Consider the following 18672-nt stretch of genomic DNA (forward strand, 5'->3'; position numbering starts at 1 on the left):
CATAGCCTCTGGTCTGAAATATTAAGAGTAAAAGACACTAAGATTATTGTAAAAGCCAGCAGTCTTCAATTAGACATGGGACAAACATTTAACACAAGTGTGCAGTTGAGGACTCATTTAAAAAAAAAAAAAAAAATCAAATATTTGTATGCTGTTGCAACCCACCTTGGACCAGGCTGTGACCTGGTAGTGGTCCCCAGGGTGGATAAAAATGAATGATTTTTTTAAAAAATAAATAGATTATTTTTTTATTTAAATCGGATTTTTTTTATTTAAATCGGATTTTTTTTTATTTAAATCGGATTTTTAAAAATAAAATGCAGTGTTATATTTGTTTTAAATGTCGCAATGGTTTTGCGGCTCCCAGGTTTTTTCCCCCCTTCGGAAACGGGTCCAAGTGGCTCTTTTGGTCTTAAAGGTTGCAGACCCCTGGTTTAGAGAAATGGTGAGTAACAGGCAGCATGACAGAAGCTGGTAAGATTGTGGGTGGCATGGAGAAAGTTGCTAGAGAAAAGTTTTTCTCCTTGAAACACTGGAACTTGGGGACATCCAATATTGGAAGATTCAGGACAGATAAAACTATGTAACTCACTGAGACAGGAGGCAGGGATGGCCGTCAACTTAGATGACTAATTCGTGGAGGATCTGCTATGGGTGGCTACTAGCCATGATGGCTGTGCTCTGCCCCCACAGAGGCAGTAATACCAGTTGCTGGAAACCACAGGAGGAGAGAGTGCTCTTAGCTCTTCACATCAGTGCGACTTCAGTTTGTTTCTGCTAGTGCGCACACCAGGGGATGTCTACCCAAAGGTGTTCACACGTTGAGTAGAGACAAATTAGGCAACGCATTAAACTGCAGCATCTTACAGCCAAGTACAGGATACACATGCAGTAAGCAGGGGTGTGAACACAGGCTCAAGGAGGTAGCAAATTTCCTAGACATGTATGCACACTGAAAGACGCAATATTTGAAAACCAGCTGCTATCAATATCTGCAATGTCGGGGATGGTGGTAGTTCAGTGACATCCAAAGGGCACTAATCGGGGGAATGCTGGATCTTACTTCTCCATTAGGAAGACAGCAAAAATATGGGATGGTTTTCTGCCAAGTAAAAACACTTTAACAAAAATAAATAAATCATGATTTATTTATTTTCCAGTAGTACAGAGCATTTTTTTCATACAAGATTGTCAAATCCACAATATAGGATAATCCATTTTAATGGCACATTGAGAAGGTGAAATTAAAAGCACACAAATTGGGTGGGGTAGAGCTTGTTAATACAGGGTTCACCCACAGTGTTGTATACAAAAAGTGGTTTGAAGTGGTAAAAAAGTGTCGCCCAATTAAGTTTTAATCTCTGAATTGCACGGTTGGTTAAATCTGCACACACTAGCATGATAATAAAATAATCATTATGAAGAAAAATGCTTGTCTTCAAAATCTAGATAATGTGCACAGCAGATGCCATCTTAGGAGAGATGATGACTTGAGTCCTAGCTTCCCAAGAATAGAACAGAGTTCATGTTCACAGAACAAGGGTTTCCTGCATGGGCATAGCCAGAATTTTTTTTTTGGGGGGGGGAACAGAACCTCCAATTTGTATTAATTTTAATTATGGGGGGGCAGCTGCCCTCCTGCACCCCCATGCTTTCCTGCCTCTCCCCCCCCCACAAGATCTGCTCCTTAGGATTGACAGACCCTTGAAAATGGCCTGGACTTTTGTGCAGAGGGCTGTCGGCGGAGGCGGCTTTGACAGAAACCACCTTCTCCCACCCCCTTACAACTTGGGATCCAAGGTTTTGTCTTGTGTGCGAGAGAGAATGAGTGCCGTACCTAAGATGCTTTTATGTGCCACCCGAGGTGTTTTTGCAAATACTTGTATTAAAAAATAAGAGTTCAAAGTTTGCTGCTGGGTTGGTTTTAAAGAGGTACAGTAATTTAAAAAAAACCTATGTAACCAACTGGCTTACTGTGTAGAATGGGAGCTTCTGATCCATATGTGACTGGTGGCCCTCATTCAAAAGTGCACACATGCAGCAGCTAGCCTTGTAAGCAGTAGGGAGTTCATGTATCTGCTCTGCATGTGGTAGAACTGAATCCTTTCTTCCATCCTCCAGCTGAGCTGATAGATGCAATTCCACCTGCTGTTCTTGGAGCAGACCAGGAAATCCACACATGCAGTTTCCCATCAGCCAATGGTTGATAGGCGTCGTAGTTCAATAACGATTAGAGGGCCACAAATTCAGCCACCACTGAACTAAGCATATGTAGGCAAAATCCCATGGCAGAGTCAGGACAACTGAACACATGGAGCAAGCGTATATCATTACAAATACAATCTTAGGTAAGACCTTGTGTAGGGCATCTTAAGTGGCTGATACTGAGAAACCACGTAAAAACACCCATGTAAGAGCAAAGGATAGAAAAGGGTAGGCAGGAAACTTGTTCACAGCCCATGCAGATGTTATCGCTTATCAGACACCACCACACAGTGGGAGAACAATGGGGCACGCACAGTGCAGCCTTGTGACTAACACAGCCGAACAAACTCTTTTGTCAAAAGAGCAATTAAAATACTTTTGTCTGCGGCTCATGTGTAGTAGGATAATTTGTGTACAGCTCCTGCCCAGTAAAATGCACAGTGTTTTCAGGTAAACAAATACCAAGTGAGTGTAAGTGGGATCGCAAAAGCCTGGACATGGGGAGAAATTGAGGAAGGATCAGCAAAGTGGAAACGGAGAGCTGTCAACAGATAGGAGGCAACGGCGAAAGAGCTCTGTAGTATGAACAGATAGGCAGAAATGGAAAGAGACAACACACAAGTGTAATAGAAATTCATCCTGTCCGACCTAAAAATACCAGATACGTATTTGGGGCATATTCTGAGCAAGGATAATTTCTACAAATACAAAAATGGAAATAGAGAACGGCCCTAAGAATTTGGCAGAGGCACAGAGTTTTATTTGGGCATCAACACTATATAGGAGAGTCATCCCAGTAGTCACCAGAATGAGACTTGGCCTTCCGAAAGTTTTTTCAAAAAAGGTGAATGTGAATGCCCTAGTCTTAGTCTACCACAATTAAAGCTTTGTGTATCTTAGACGGAAGGCACTTTGGGGTAATGCCAACAGTAAACCTAAGAGGTCTCTTGTTATATACACACAGGAAGATGATCCAAGAGTCCATCCCTGAGGTAAGTATTGAATCCTTCCTTTAGGATGGATTTAAAATACAAAGTACAACATTTTATGAATATAACCAAGATCAAGCATATCTTGTTCTGTGTGGCTTCTCACGGACAATGATTTCCATGAAAGCCTAAAAGCAGCTTAGAACTATTTTATAGACTTTGGATGCCCCAGTTTAATTCAGGAGCCTGTTGTAGCAAACAACACAGGTGTTGTTGAACTACAGCTCCCGACGTTGCTGACCACTGGCTACGTTTAGCTAAGGCTAATGGAGTCCAACAACATTTGAGGGCCCACAGGTTCCCAATACTTATGGACTCAACAAAGCCGAAGACTAAAAGGTGTGGGAGCAACAAAAGTATTGTGACACACACATTAAGCAGTTTGGCAAACTGCACATGATCAGAGACAAAAGCTGAGGCTGGATTTAAGGAAGCCTAGGACAGCAGCATTGCTCCTTGGAACTAGCTTGTCTATTGGTAGTTACTCAGAAACTCAAGAACCACAGATTCAATTTTCAGGAAAACAGTTTCCCATGGTAGAAAGGAAAACAAATTCTTGTCTTGGGTGCTGCTGGGCTCCCTAGCTAGGCTATCCCTCAAAGTATTCTCCCAGCAGAGAAATTGACACACATGGCCAATTTGTGCTGATGGCAAATTATGGAGTCGTTTGCCAGAACTTGGTCTCTTGCTACAGCCACAATCTCGTTGATAAGAAGCCAGAAAAAAGGAAGATGTTGCTTCAATGGCTTAGCAAGTCAAGTTTGTTTACTGATGCAGTCTTATATTCTCGTGTCAATGTTTATTTCTGTATCCTTTTCCGAATTAAATTTGCTTTTGTTCTCCTGTACATAATTATTGGGCTCCTTTGCATTGTTTCTAGCTGGCCGCTTTGGGCACGTTGGGAGGTACTGAAACCAGTCAGCAGCACAGAACTTAGAACCTATTCCGAAGGGTAGATCATAGATGTCCGAGGTGTTCACAGTATCATCAGATTCCTCCTTATAACCCTCTTTCCATGCCAGGAGTCCCCGCTCTTCCAAGCTACCTACCAAAGGAAAACAGAGACTAATAGAAAAAGGCATCCTATAGAATAACAAAGTGATTTCGTGTCATCGGTACGTATCAGCCTCTGGTGCCACAAAAAATAAGAATCTTACATAAACACAAACACAACAGTCATTTTAGAGTATAAGAAAAAATAGCCATTCACAATAAGCATCAGTTCTTGCAAGACAACTTCCCAGTTATAACAAAAATATGAAAAGCGTCATATGTAACTCATACTCTTTTCGAATATGGGTAAAATGCAAGGCACGGTGTAATGACTGAATCTATATAGTACACTGAATATATTATAAACACAGCTCTGTCATGCTAATTGCCACTATAAACCTGTAAAGTGGTTTTGACTGTGACTTTCTGCTACGAAAAGCAAAACTTGAGTGCAGTTTTGTCCTCAGAACCTACAAAGCTTACTCTAAAACGAAACCTCCCTGATCCCAATCTGTAGCAGCCACACCCTCGGCCTCCTCAAATCAAAATGCTGAGGACAATTGTACTGCATCAACAGGGTGCTTTCGGGGACAGCACAGCACCTGACACAGATGCAGCTACACAGCCGCAAAAGCCTGGCAAGGCCTGCCAGTGTTTCCTGCCATGGGCCCCCTGTAACATTTTCTCCCCAGACTAGTGATCTGAGAGGCACCAGGTAGCTGAGTATAGCTGCCATTTTAATTTCCCACAATGCCCCTGGCATAACTGCTCTAGGATACGCCCCACCCTCACGGCTACTGTTGACATTCATGATCCATTACAGAAAGTTATCTGGGTGGGGTGGCAGTGGCCAAATAAGACACTGAAAGCCGGTTAGTTGGTCACAAAAATACCTGTCCATTTTGCCTCCTCTCTCATGTTCTACAAATGCTAGAAACTTACTCTTAAAAATATATATGAAAGCTTTAAATCTCTGGAATATTATTCATCCAGGGGCCAGAGGACAGGGATTGACTGCCCTAACGATGGACGCCCCATAACCACACAAAAGTCCCCCCTCAAACCCGGAGTTGGCTCCCTTAAATTTTCCTGCAGCTGCGTTGAGAGCTGTTCTCTTGTAGGGTAACTTTTAAATGGACCAACCAGGCATTGGGAAACTAACTACATGATTAGTTTTCCCCAGGGCATTAGCACCCTGCTCCCAGTATGTTGTTGACTCAGTGGTCAGGGCCTGTGCCTGCATGTGGTTGGGTCATTTAAACATGATCCAGCCACACCAGAGCCTCTCATGGAAAAACAGGTTCTCAGTTAAGCTAATGTTTTAAGAGCTCCAGTGTTACTGATTCAGAGGCAGTGGCTAGGAAGCTAAAGATCTCTGTGTTTTTAAAGCCATCAGGACTGGATCTCAGATTTATTCTGAAAATGACCTAGGGCTCAAAAACCCTGGCAACCAAAGGCAGCCAAACCTGTGCAACTGCGGATTAGCAACGGATACTAGAATATAGTCAAGGAAGCTGGGATATTATTGTAATTCCTACCTGGAATAGTGTTATCAAGGATAAAGCCCAGGAATCCCCCAACAAACATGCCTGTGGTGAGCAGCACATTGATTACTTGGTCCAGTTGTTGAATTCCTAGAAACAGAATCCATTTGTCAAACAAACAATCCAAACAAATGAGAAACCCCAACAAGTCCTTACAGCTCATGATGGAAGCCATTTTTTAAAAGTGTTGTTTTCGTTCTGGGCTCAAAAGTGTATATTTACCTCAATATTCTGTCCAACAAACAATATTCTGTTTAACAGACAGATGCCCTGGAATTGTGAACTGGGCACAACAGGGAAGCTGTCACACAATTGCAAACATCACCCTGTACTCAATCCACATTCTCAACTCTGCAACTCAAGCATATCAGCCCTCAAAATAGAGATATCCATGTCATGTTGCTAAATCTCCCGTATCTGATAATATAAAGACTGTGCTTTGAACTACGGCCTTTTGTTGTACAATGCAAATTACCAAAACAGCAGTCATTGATCCAAGTATCTGCACTGTTTAGAATCAACACAACTAACCATATCTAAGAAGATACTTGTCCAGCTTTCTCTTCAGAAACTCTAATAGTGATACTAACTATAAACACCAGATAGAATGCTGTCATAAACCTAGTTCAGGTGTTCTAAACCCTTCATGGGGTGAGGGGTGAGCATGTTACCCCTGTCCTCCTGTTGGCATTCCTGTCCACAGGTTGGAAGTATAAACTGTGCAACAGGGACCCCTTTTCTACTTGTGCAGGCTCCTCTTGCTTTTTAGATTTGTGAATTTTCAGGGTTTCACACAGAGCCGTCTCATCCATTGGGGCTGGTGGCGCGGCGCGCCAGGGCGCAATGGCCTGGAGGGCGCCTCCGTCCTCCAGCCCCGCTGGCAGTGCCTGCCGGCAGCGCCCTCTGACTCCCGGCAAGGGAGCTGGCCGGCCACGCCACGCCCTCTGGCGGCCCAGCAGAGCACAGGAGCACAGCTCTGCGCGCCCTTCCAGCGCTTCCGGGACGGGAGGCGAGGGCGGCCGGCTCGCGCTCCCGCGCGCAGCCAGCCACCCACCCGATGGGGCACAAGCTGCCCGGTTGCGCCGCGCCATCCGGATGCGCGCGGGAGCGCGAGCCGGCCGCCCTCGCCTACCGTCCCGGAAGCGCTGGAAGGGCGCGCAGAGCCCCGCGCCGCTCCAGCGCCACGCCCCTCGTCCCCCGCTCGCCCACCCCCCTCCCAAGGGGCGGCAAGCGCGGGAGGGAGGCGGCGGAGAGGCGGCATGGCGGGGGCGCCGGAGGGATAGCCGCGCCAGGGCGGCAGATCCCCTTAAGACGGCTCTGGTTTCACATCATGTGAGGAACCTACACAATTAGAACAGGTTCCAGGTCCACCCCTACAATGAGGCATAGTGACACAGCTTCTTCAGGCAGCAGCTGCTGAAGTAGGGGGAGTGGCCAGAGCTGTGAGTGGCATGTGGCCTGCCCTGCATCCCCCATGCTAGCCTACTGCCCTCAAGTGCAGTGGAAGGCGTTGTCCTTTCGCCAATATTGGAATAAGATTCAATAACCAGTCCAATTGGCTCCTGTATGTGCCCTGGGGGAAGGGTTCTATCGTGACTTTTGCCTCAGGCAGCAAAATGCCTTGAGCCAGTCCAGACAGACTCCCTGCTTCAGAGGAAATCCCTCCAACTTGTCAAGAGTGACAGAGATGTGAATAGGTGCAGGAATGAGGCGGGGAGGGGGAGCTAGCACACTTATTCCCCTTCTCTCATATTAGATGAAGGGTTGAATGCCTGAAGATAACAGCTACTCTAAACTTAGTCTTATTTTTTCCTGTTAATATTGTTAATATTGGCTTTCCTTTTGTATTTTATTATATTATTTGATTGCAATAAAGAATTTCAGACTTGTTGACTTTGCCTTACTAGAGTTTGTTAAGTTTTGTAACATTCTTTTTTTAGATGTCTGCTATCTATTGTTCTGCTATCTTTGGGCATGGTACACTGTGGAAAAGGAACGTATAAATTAAATTAAACTAAGCTAAAACAACAGTCTTCATATTTTTACCCATTCGACCCAATCTACAGATTCCATACACGTTAACTGGCTGCACAAACATGGATTTGCATGCATGTCTCCACCCACAAAAGGTGGTTGGCATAGTCAGCTTTGATAATGCTGTTAAGTGAATTTGGAGGATGACGGCTACAAAAATGTAACTGGGACAGTTATCATCTGGCATCTTGAGAAACCACCTATGGCAGCTTCTTAGCATGAGCACTGTGTCTGTCAAAGTCCAGTCATTCAAATACATGAAATGTAAGGTAAGGTAAGGTAAAGGACCCCTGGACAGTTAAGGCGAATATGGGGTGCGGCACTCATCTTGCTTCAGGCTGAGGGAGCTGGTGTTTGTCCACAGACAGCTTTCCAGGTCATGTGGCCAGGATGGCTAAACAGCTCCTGGTGCAACAGAAACCAGAGCATACAAAAACGCTGTTTACCTTCCCGCCACAGCAGTACCTATTTATCTACTTGCACTGGTGTGTTTTCGAACTCCTGGGTTGGCAGAAGCAATGTAACTGAAACCACAGTGTGGGCAGAAGTTAATTATGGGAACCACATCCCAGTTTTAGTGGGTTACATTTCTAATTCATTTTCTGTTGACGTCAGGCAAAATACAAAATATAATGAAAACAACATTCACCTGTTTCCACTACTTTTGAATTGTTCTGCACCCAGAATGGAACCGTCAGACCCGCAAATATAGAAAACCCAAAAATGAAAAGGTTTCTTGAAGAGTTCATATCTGTGTACTGAATAAAGAGGAGATGGTCTTTAGAGGGAAAACAAAAGGATACTACAATATCAATTAGTTTCACCAGCTATTTTAGGTATGTAGACAATGCAGCATTGTTGATTCTTTATTATTCCATCTGTGGGCATAGTGCTTTACTGAGTATAAGAGGGCAAGTCCCTGCACCAAAGAGCTTACACTCTAAAATTCAACACAAGGGAAACAGAATAAGGGGAGACCAAGGAAACATGTTGTGGTTTCAGTTGCACTTGCTTAGGCTTAGCTACACGCTGAGTTACAGTAGGGCAGGAGTTGCCAACCGGGTGCCCACAGGCACCATGGTGCCCTTGAAGGTTTTCATTAGTGTCCCTGAGCAGGTGTCCCAGACTAAGCTCAGACAGAGTGGAAGCTGGGTTGCTACTCTGTGCTCTCTCCTCCTTACCAGAATCCCCAGTGTTTTAAAAACATTAGGATGTGTCCAGCACACCCCTGTGCATGCCTATTTGTATAACATAGTAATAATAAATATTTCAGGGCAATATGGTCTTGAATATATTCCACAATGCGAAAGTTGATGGTATGAAAGAACTGAAATATGGCACACTTATGCTTTTATGGTACCCAAGACAATGAGAAGTGAAGCCGTTGGATATTGCTCCAGTACTGTTCTAAGAAGAATCCTTTGCTTTAATTTGTTTTACACTTATTTTAATCTGATAATAGACAAGTTTGGGCAAGCAGGCAAGCTTCTCTCTTTGGGCTTCTATAAAGCAATTAATGCTACACTAGGATGTTTACTTTTCCATATAAGATATGTAAGTATCCTTGATGAAAAAGAAAATGAATAATTTTCAAACAATGATAAAGCCTTTGATAATGCTTTTTTATGATAGCAATTTTATCTAACAACAAAATCTTCACCTTTTATCAGCTCAGAAAATCTCTTGTAATCTTTTCTATCTGATAATGATGTTGATAAAGGCAATCTATTCTGTTAGAAAGATGTCACATTGGTTTTAGGACACATTTCAATGTGCTGATTTATCCCATTTTTTATAGCAGAGTTAATGTTTAAACTTAATAAGTTTTGTTTTATTTCCATTAAATATTGTAGTTGGAACACACCTGTACTTTTTAACAGAAGTTAACTCATAGTTCATTGACACTTTTGGATTTGTTAATGATCTCAAATCATTTCATCTTAAGGTCATGTTACCAGGTTCCTTCAACTTTCTCAAACGGTTCTCTACTTAGAGTGAAAAACCACCCTTGGGCATGTATCTTACTGAAAATTGAAACATTAACAACACAATTCATTGTCTTTCATAAATTGCAACTATCCCATCAGTGCAACTAGCAGTCTTAACAATTTGTAGTCCTTGCCTATCATCTCAGCTGTAGACATGCCAACCATGCAAAATAGGAAGAACAACTTATTACATCTCGTTACCCATCTGCAATGGTCCTTGATAACTTTCTTACCTGAAACACATTTAATATGAAATTTGTGCTATTCAACTATTTCTGAGCTGTCACAGATTATGTTTTTTCTTTAATGTAAGATGCCTTGATGGACTATATTTAGGCTAAGAGGCAGGATACAATAACTCACCCACACCATACATTTAAAGCACGTACCCCACAAAGCATTGTGGGAACTGTAGTTTTCCCTTCACAGAGCTACAGTCCTAAGCAGCCTCAACAAATTACAGTTCCCAGGATTTGTAGGGGTGGGGGTGAGCCATGTGCTTTAAAATGTTTGGTGTGGATGTCAGGTTAGCATTTGTGTGCTGAGGATATCCAGAGAAACTGTACAAATGGCTCCTCCTCACTTATGCAGAATTAAATTGATTTTTGAAGCAAAACTCTCACCTGTAAATTGGAAACTCCCACAGCCGTGATGATGCCAAACATCACAAAAAACATTCCTCCAATGATGGGAGTTGGAATGCTGGCAAATATAGCTCCAACCTTGCCAAACATGCCAGTCAAAAGCATAACGCAGCCCCCAGCCACAATGACCATTCTACTCCCGACCTGTGTTGAGAAGAACAGAAGGGAATTACAAGCCCCCATAAAAGGACGAAGAAAATTATATGTTTCAGAGCTCTGTCAGTTCTGACAGTAGGGCTTTGGTATTAGTTATTACATTTATCAGTAACTAATAATAATGGCCATATTATCAGATAAGATTACAGTAAGACTCAATAGCCAAGCCAGGTGTTTTATACCAATGGAAATACAGCCTTTCTGGTTGTTCCATGGATTTTCCTGTTAAAGGTTCTTTGTTTTTAGTGTTCTGTGTTCTATTAATAAATACTTATAAGAGGTGTTAACATTATTCCCTTTAAATGCTCTAAATTACAATGGCAGATATTAAACATAGCATCAGGTGGGCATGGTTTGTGGGAAAAAGACCTGCGGGGCACAGGTTCCCCCACCTTTGTTCTTTCTATAACCTATAGAACATTAATAAACTTTCTGAAGGTAATCATATTACCGCACAACTTGATTTCTGATAATATACTACCACAGAGAGAACTAAAATGTTGTGGCTCATTACAGACAAAAGCTAACCCTCTGAATGAGGTAAGTCTACACGGAGCAACAGGCTGCTTGGAAGGACTCCAGCACAGCAATCCAGCAAACGTGCTCATTTAGAAGCTTAGCAGAGCTTGTGCTAGTGCTTCAAACATAGGGCAGCAAGATGGTGCCTAACCCCATTAACTTTTTCTTCCATTCCCCTTTGCTACACTTTTTTACGAAGACCACAATGTCAGTGCTGAGCCTGCCCGCCGCTGCTGATCTCATCCTGCAGTGTGCAGATCCAGGGGAGTATTGGGGGATTCTCAGGCTATGTTCTCAGTTCGGATGTGCCAATGGTGTGTGTGGCCTGGCCAATGCCCTACACAAACTGAATGTTTGCTCTAGAAAATTCTCCAGAATTCTCTGCAAAGCACAGGATTTCCATAGCAGATTCCCTCAGTGTTGCTCAGCAGACAAGCTAATGTGGAAAGTGTTTCCTGGCTTTAGAATGGTTGGGAAAATACTATACATGCATAGCCCACGTTTAAGACAGGCACCCCCAACCTGCGGCCCTCCAGATGTTTTGGCCTCCAACTCCCATGATTCCTAACTAACAGGACCAGTGGTCAGGGATGATGGGAATTGTAGTCCAAAACATCTGGAGGGCCAAAGGTTGGGGTGCCTGTTTAAAGAGCACATGTGTGGCTGCCTCTTCTGCAAAAATGTTAGCACTTTGCTGCAGTGGAATTCAATTTATCGTACTGAAATCAGACTTACCCGAGTGATCCCCAAAGCACCCACGTTTTCACTGTACGAAGTGGTGCCATTTCCTGTCCCCCAGGCTCCCGCCAGAAGGCAGCCAATCCCCTCCACTCCAATTCCACGGTTGATTGCATGCTTGGGAGGAGGTGGAGCACCAGATAAACGAGCACAGGCATAGTAATCTCCTACTGACTCCACCATGGAGGAGATCACTCCAGCTATGATACCAAATATCCCGGCCAAGCTAATGGTTGGAACTCCCCATTGACCTGTGTATCGCAAACACAAAAACAAAGTGCCCATGTTAAGACTGTGGATCTGAGGCTGGTTAGTGAAGCTCACCAGCATAAGTAGTTAAAACGTCTTGAGATGTTGTTGAACGTTGAAGCCAAAGGAACTGTTATTTTGCCGATTATAATTATTAACAGGACAACAATTAGGACTGTTTTGCAGGCAATAACCACCGCATGGGAAGCTACTTTAACTTGCTTGATGTATCAGCTGTCATTACATTACAAGTACGAACTTGAGCATGTTGTTCCTCACATTTTCCCAAGTGGAAGCTGTCGCCAAGGACGAACTATTTGTGTGCAATGTCTCTCTATGGAAGAGTGGCTGTTGCCTAAATCAGAAGTGCCTGGAATGAGGATCAGTCCTGTCAGTTGTGTTCTTGCATATCCACCTCTACCTGCTTCCAAGTCAACTCCTAGACAATTTTGCTGCTCCAAAGTTTTACCCCCCCCCAAAAAAAAGTTGCATCCCTGAATGGGATGGGCAGCTATGCCACTGTAACATGGGCGTAGCCAGGATTTATGTCTAGCAGATTCAGAACAAAATGTCTCCACAACTGTTGTTTTAAATTACTTTCTTTTTACCTCAAGTGCTCAGAAAAATCTGTAAAATCTTTCTACAATTTCTACTTTTAGCTAAGTGTTTTTATTTATTTATTAACTTGATTGGGAGAGGGGGACAGTCAATTCCTCCCGGCTATGCCCACGCACTGTAATAAATACCCAGCTATTGTTTGAAACATAGTCTTAAACACATTGGCAGAATCAACAGATACATATAGACTGTTACCAGTACCATTAACAATGAAGCCCTTTCGTCTGAAGAAGACAATGTTAACAATCTGAAATCAACTAATAAAGAGAACCAAGCAGTTGATTAATGTTTTCACTCCTAATGGGGAGGCCAAAAAAAAAAAATCAGCAACGTTACGGCATGACAATACCTGGGTAAGGAAACCGAAACCAGGGCGCCTGTGAAAGAACATCCCCTCTGCTGTCAGTCCGAGCTTTGTAGCCATAAGCAAGTGGGTCCGAAGGGAACACATTGGTGATGGTAAGTATAAAACAGAGAAGCCAGGTAAGTGTAAGGCCAAACAGCACCTAATCAGTTACAGAAGACAATGAATCTCTGTTAGTGGCAGGACTCATTCCTCCAGACTGGAAGCTGTATATAGTTCAACAGTATTTCCCATTACATTTGCAAGGTGCATCAAAGAAATGTAGTTGTGGTATAGCTACTCAATCATAACAAAAACCACCAAATCCCCACTCAAAGGCAAATTGGTACGATGCAGCAGAAAACAATTGGCAAACTTCCTCTGCAGCTGGCTTATTTCATTGCCAACAAACGAGTGGAAGTCAATGCAATTTGTTAGGTGACTGAAATGAAGCATGCTTTAGTTTTATTTTAGTCTACCTGCTGTGGTCTATCTGGTTACCAAAAGTTCAAAGGAGTTAACTCACAGGGAAAATCTGGAAGAGGTAGACCTTGGAGAAATGGCATCTCTTGCTTGTGCTGTAAGATGGCACTGGAACAGGGACACTTTTCAGGTACTGAGAGAACAGAACTATGAAGAACATGGTTCTGAGGTGGAAAAGAAAGAAGTTAAGAAAAAGTTGCCAGTATGTTTTATGTTGACATGGAGGTCCTGATTCAGAACTTAAGGGAGTATTTATACAGGAACAAATACAAGCATTGGTGCCACTTGTATGCTTCCATTGCACTTATTCAGATAATGGGGCACAATGTTCCTACTACACTGCCTTTTCACAACCATGTTTATTACACTGTTTTTTCTACACTATTGTATGGGATCAACTTCATTTACTGAGATAGCAACTGTCCTGAATCATCTTACAAAATTCCACACACCTCAGTGCAAGTTACAAACAGAGACAAGCCTCTGATATCAAAGTTCTCATGACTGGATTTTTGTGTTTTCCAAAATACCTATTTTAGGCTGGGATCCTACTATTTACTTTGTTCTGACCTGATATGCAAAGCAGTGGATTGCACTGTTAATCTGCTGTTGTATATGTCGTGCATTTATATTTTCTGATTATTGTGCATTGTTGTGTTTCATTAGTTTTATTGTGTTCGTAAATCTTGTAAGCCACTTTGTGTCCTGTGACAGAAAAGCAGGGTAAAAAAACAAAAACAAATCAACAACAGTGTACTTTGTTTCAAGCAGTGTGCACTTATTAGTATTCCACACTTAGAAACAGATGAAAAGTTCATCGTAAAAATCAGAGGATCAAGCCTATTCAATGCCTTGAAGAATATATCTACATGTGAGCATAAAGCGCATGCTATGCCAGGAGTGTGACTGAAATGAGGCATGGAACTAACAACAGAAATTGGGAATTTCATTATTTTGCCCCGTAAAGATGCATTGTTTCCAAGTAACTGTGAATTCGTCCCAGGTATGGATTATTTTACATTTGCTGGTTGATACAGATAGGGTGTGATCTAACTGATGGCCCCTTGCTGATTCTTACTCTCCATCCTCTCACTGCAGCCCTCAGCACCCCTCAAAAACTGGCTTCAGAGAGTTGGTGGATTGTCCAGCACAGAGGGAACTGCAGAGAGAACAGTGGATTGGGGTGGGGTGGGGAGTATCCTCTCTTAATTTGTGAGCAGAAGTGTCCACTGGATCAAAAGCCCTTCTGTGAATGCAAGGACACCAACTGGAATCCACCTGCCGTCTTTGACTGGGCAATTCACTAAATATGCTGTTTATACTATGAATTTGTGTCACTTTCTCAAGAGTGCTTGGAGACTAGGTGTGTTGAGTTGGTAATATACATATTTCCAGCTTCATTATGTCATTTTTATATATTCCATGCAACTGCATACAGCAACGAATGTTTATGCACATTCTTCATAACTCACATTTACCAGAAGAGAGTTACTTCACATATGCTGCATACAAATACATAACTGCCAATGTTTTCGCCCCCAGTTACTACGGAAAATTGGGGAATGGTGTATGCAGTGCTTTTTTTTCTTAAAAAAATGTTTAGGGGTACTCTCATTTTGACTCAAGAAAATCATCACTTCAGGGAAAATACAGTAAATGGACAAAAGTACAAAGATTCACAAAATGTTTAGGGGTATGCATACCCCTGCATACCCCCAGAAAAAAGCACTGGGGGTATGTTCTCTGTTTGCATCACATTCATCTTGGTATTAAAGGGAGGTAAAACTTACACGGCTGCTATACCCCAGTGTTGTCCTGCCTCTTCTCCTGCAGAGACAAAGAGAGGCAGCGCCACCAAGGAAATGGTTGGGGCAATTGTCAAAGGGCCAATGAACCTCAACAGAAATCCAATGAGACCAGAAAAACCAATAAAGATTTGGAAGCAGGAAGCTACCATGATTGCTCCCTGCAACTGAAACAGAGAAAGAAAAAATAAACTTTTGCAAGCTTTGTCCTTTAATATTCTTAGTTACTGTATCTTTAATAATACTTCCAACCAGTTTTCCCAGGACAGGTGTTAAGCTAACTGACTTGTAATTTCTAGGAATGCCCCCTTTCCAAACTTTTTTTTTGCATTGCTACTTTCCAGTCCTCAAGTACAGAGGCTGATCTGAGACATACGTAAGTTACATATATTAGAGGATCAGCAATTGCACATTTGTGTTCTTTGATAGGTCTCAGGTGGATGTTATCTGAACCCAGCAATTTGTCAGCTTTTAATCAGTCTATTAGGCCTCTAACTTCATCTCTCATCACCACTATCTGCCTCAGTTCCTCAAATTCCCCTCCTGCAAAAGGCAGCTTTAGGTTATCTTCCTCCTGCCTTCATGGTTGGAGGCAGTAATGCTTCTAAATACCAGTTGCTGGAAGTTTCCGTGGGCATGTAGGAAGCCACTGTGAGAAGAGGATGCTGGAATAGATAGACCATTGGCCTGATCCAGCAAGCTCTTCTTATGTTCTTACTTTCCATTGATTTTATTTTAATGTGGATTCTTTCCCTGCACATCAGCTTTTAAGAGTGACATTGGAATTTCTACCATAGCAAAATGTTTAAGTATTTAAGCTGCCATCTTTGTTAGTTTTAGATATGTGAGACATAATCATGTCATCAACATCTCCCATGATATTGTAGACTTTAATTATTACTGGAGAACAGGGAAATCTCCAGGTTTTGTAGGGCCCTTGGGCAAGATACCCTTCATGCATGCCCAACTCAATTAATCTACCTCCTCACTGCTGCACATCCTGCTAGGATGTGGACCACTGGCAGATGCCCAACCATGCTGACCTTTGGCACTGGCCCTGTTGGAAGATGATGGAAAGGAACTATGGGGAATAGAAACCATGCTGGTCCTCTAACATATGGACCTAGTCAAAGAGCAAGTAAAGTATAATCTCCCTGTGGCTGATCAAGAGAAGAATTGAAAGCAAAAGTGAAATCACCCTCTCCATAGCTATTGGAGAAGCTACATAAACTTGTAGGATATCCTACTATTCAGAACCAAACTTCAAGATATTCCCCCACATATATATGGAATGCCCATTGGGTTACCTCTCGCATTCGTTCTTGCCAGATCTCAACAAAGTCTGGAGAAGAAGTATCCACTGAGCTGGAATTTTGAGTCCACGCTGGGCACTTCCATTTGGGGAGAGAGAGCATGGCCAGCGTTGGAGTTAAGAAGGCAAAAGTCCCTCCTTGTAGGATAGGTAGCCTGTGTTCGGAAATGGAGGTAAGAATGGCACTGCTGAGTGGATTGCACTTTGTAGGTTTTTTGTAGATAAAACAGACTAAACAACAATGCAAATACAACCACAGAAAATACATTTGAAGACCTTTATCTAATTCTACTGTCATAGAAATGGAAGAAGCTTGTCAACATGGTTTTTGCAGGCCTGCCTGTATTGAAAGTGGTGCCTTGTAAATGATTCAGTATAAATATTCATAATGAACCAAAGACTGTTCCATCTTCTTGTTCAGCTAATGCTTGTCCTAGCTCAGCCTGTTCTATATTGAACAGTGCTTAAGCCTTCACTTCCCAGTGGCTTTCCCCTGAAAAAAAATCCCCTTTCACCCTTATCACCCTTCATCTAAAACACATACATACAGTGTGTCCAGGGCTGCAAAAGCAGCTGAGGAAGGAAGTTTCAGAAGAAAAAGTGATGATTAGCAGACAAAGGACCAAGCATCCCCTTCCTTCTCCTATGCAAATGCCAATTCCTTGGAAACCAAGGTAGAAAACTGGTTCCACAGGTTCCATTACTGCTTTTCTCTTTCTTCTGGATATTTAGTATGGCAAGAACAGGAGTCTTCCTGTACTAGCCACTTAGAGCGGGGTAACGTGTACAGCTGATTGCACTGCATCCACTGGTCTCCCTTCAAGACAGTGTCATGGGAATTATAGGTATCGTAAAATTAAACATTGGAAATGTGTGTGAGGAGGGCTGGGCAAGTGAAGGTTGGAATGTGATGGCTGTGTTTGCAAGGAAATCATGAGAGAAGGATGGAACAACATGTACCACAGGAGCTATTGCTTTAACCGTTAAGGGCAAAGGAAGACGGGAAAGATAAGAAGGCTGCTATGCCTTGTGATTAAACAAGTAGAAGGAAGTACTGTCATATATGGCCATCACTGCTGCTTTGACTCCCTTTGCTTAGAAGTGTATAAATGATTGTGCTTTTTTCATGTTGGCGGTGCCACCCATCAACTACTTGCTGGTTGAGGTTATATCGTGCTGTCTTTGCGACACTTAAATAAATGTCTTGTTTAACTGACAGTTGGAGCCTGGATTTTACTGGCCATCCAGGCTGAACCTACATGGTATTGAACCCCAATATTTCCCCAACAGCGGCACTTTCATTTGGGAGCTATAACATTTTCCCGCTCCTGGTCACAAGCCAATATATTTTGTTTTGGGGAAACAATGATTCGTTTCCCCAAGTATAGCAGCTCTTGCTGCTATGATTGACGCATGAAACAGGGCTACACAGGTGTCATAAGCTGCTCTTTCTCACACCTCCCTCTATTTTGGTTTCTCAATTGTTGCAGTGGTTTGCTGGCTATGCTTTTAACCTAGGAACAGTTCAAGTAATTGTACAAAGAATGGAGGCAGAGATCTGTGGCATCCAAGGTTTTGGCGATTTCTTGCCTTTTCTTAGACCCAGCATTGACCTCACTAGTAAATTTGAATTATAAGACTATGAAATATTTTGGCCACCATGTTTGAATAGGTTTGCTGGGACAGTAATAACTCGTCCCCAGTGCAGCCAGTATTTGGGATGTTGCAAAGAAATCCCATCAAAAAAGTGCCTGCTAAGACCCAGGTGAACATGGTGACTCTAAGCATGACCAGATTTTTCAAGTCAATCCTTTATCATCACCTTCCATATTTATGTTGCCTTTTCCTGCACATCCAGCAGTGCAGAAACGCATTAACTAAATAGACAAGCCTGCTTCTCCTTCATCTTAATTGTCATTTACTGCTGTTTCACTGCTCTATGAGGTAAGTTATTTAATATTTGCCATCCTGGGAGTGCCTGTGGGCCTTTCCACAACGACATCACAATTGAAATAAGCCTTGGCAAAGTATATAAAGGAGTGTTACTGCACT

General features: G+C 42.7%; 1 protein-coding gene across 5 annotated transcripts in view; it reads right to left on the bottom strand.

The window, feature by feature from the left end:
• Positions 1 to 1789: 1789 nt before the first annotated feature.
• LOC117053944 (solute carrier family 23 member 1-like) overlaps positions 1790 to 18672 on the bottom strand; it is a 43297-nt gene continuing 26414 nt past the window's right edge. For all 5 annotated transcript variants that reach the window (XM_033162320.1, XM_033162318.1, XM_033162316.1 and 2 more), the window contains 9 exons: positions 16616 to 16775; positions 15294 to 15475; positions 13547 to 13667; positions 13027 to 13183; positions 11808 to 12061; positions 10377 to 10541; positions 8415 to 8523; positions 5726 to 5821; positions 1790 to 4239 (listed from right to left, as the gene is read on the bottom strand). In XM_033162320.1, the coding sequence (XP_033018211.1) occupies positions 3974 to 4239; positions 5726 to 5821; positions 8415 to 8523; positions 10377 to 10541; positions 11808 to 12061; positions 13027 to 13183; positions 13547 to 13667; positions 15294 to 15475; positions 16616 to 16775 (1510 nt within the window). In that variant the 3' untranslated portion in view covers positions 1790 to 3973. The remainder of the gene's footprint in view (positions 4240 to 5725; positions 5822 to 8414; positions 8524 to 10376; positions 10542 to 11807; positions 12062 to 13026; positions 13184 to 13546; positions 13668 to 15293; positions 15476 to 16615; positions 16776 to 18672) is intronic.

This window comes from Lacerta agilis, chromosome 10 (genome assembly GCF_009819535.1).
Source record: "Lacerta agilis isolate rLacAgi1 chromosome 10, rLacAgi1.pri, whole genome shotgun sequence".
NCBI lineage: Eukaryota > Metazoa > Chordata > Lepidosauria > Squamata > Lacertidae > Lacerta > Lacerta agilis.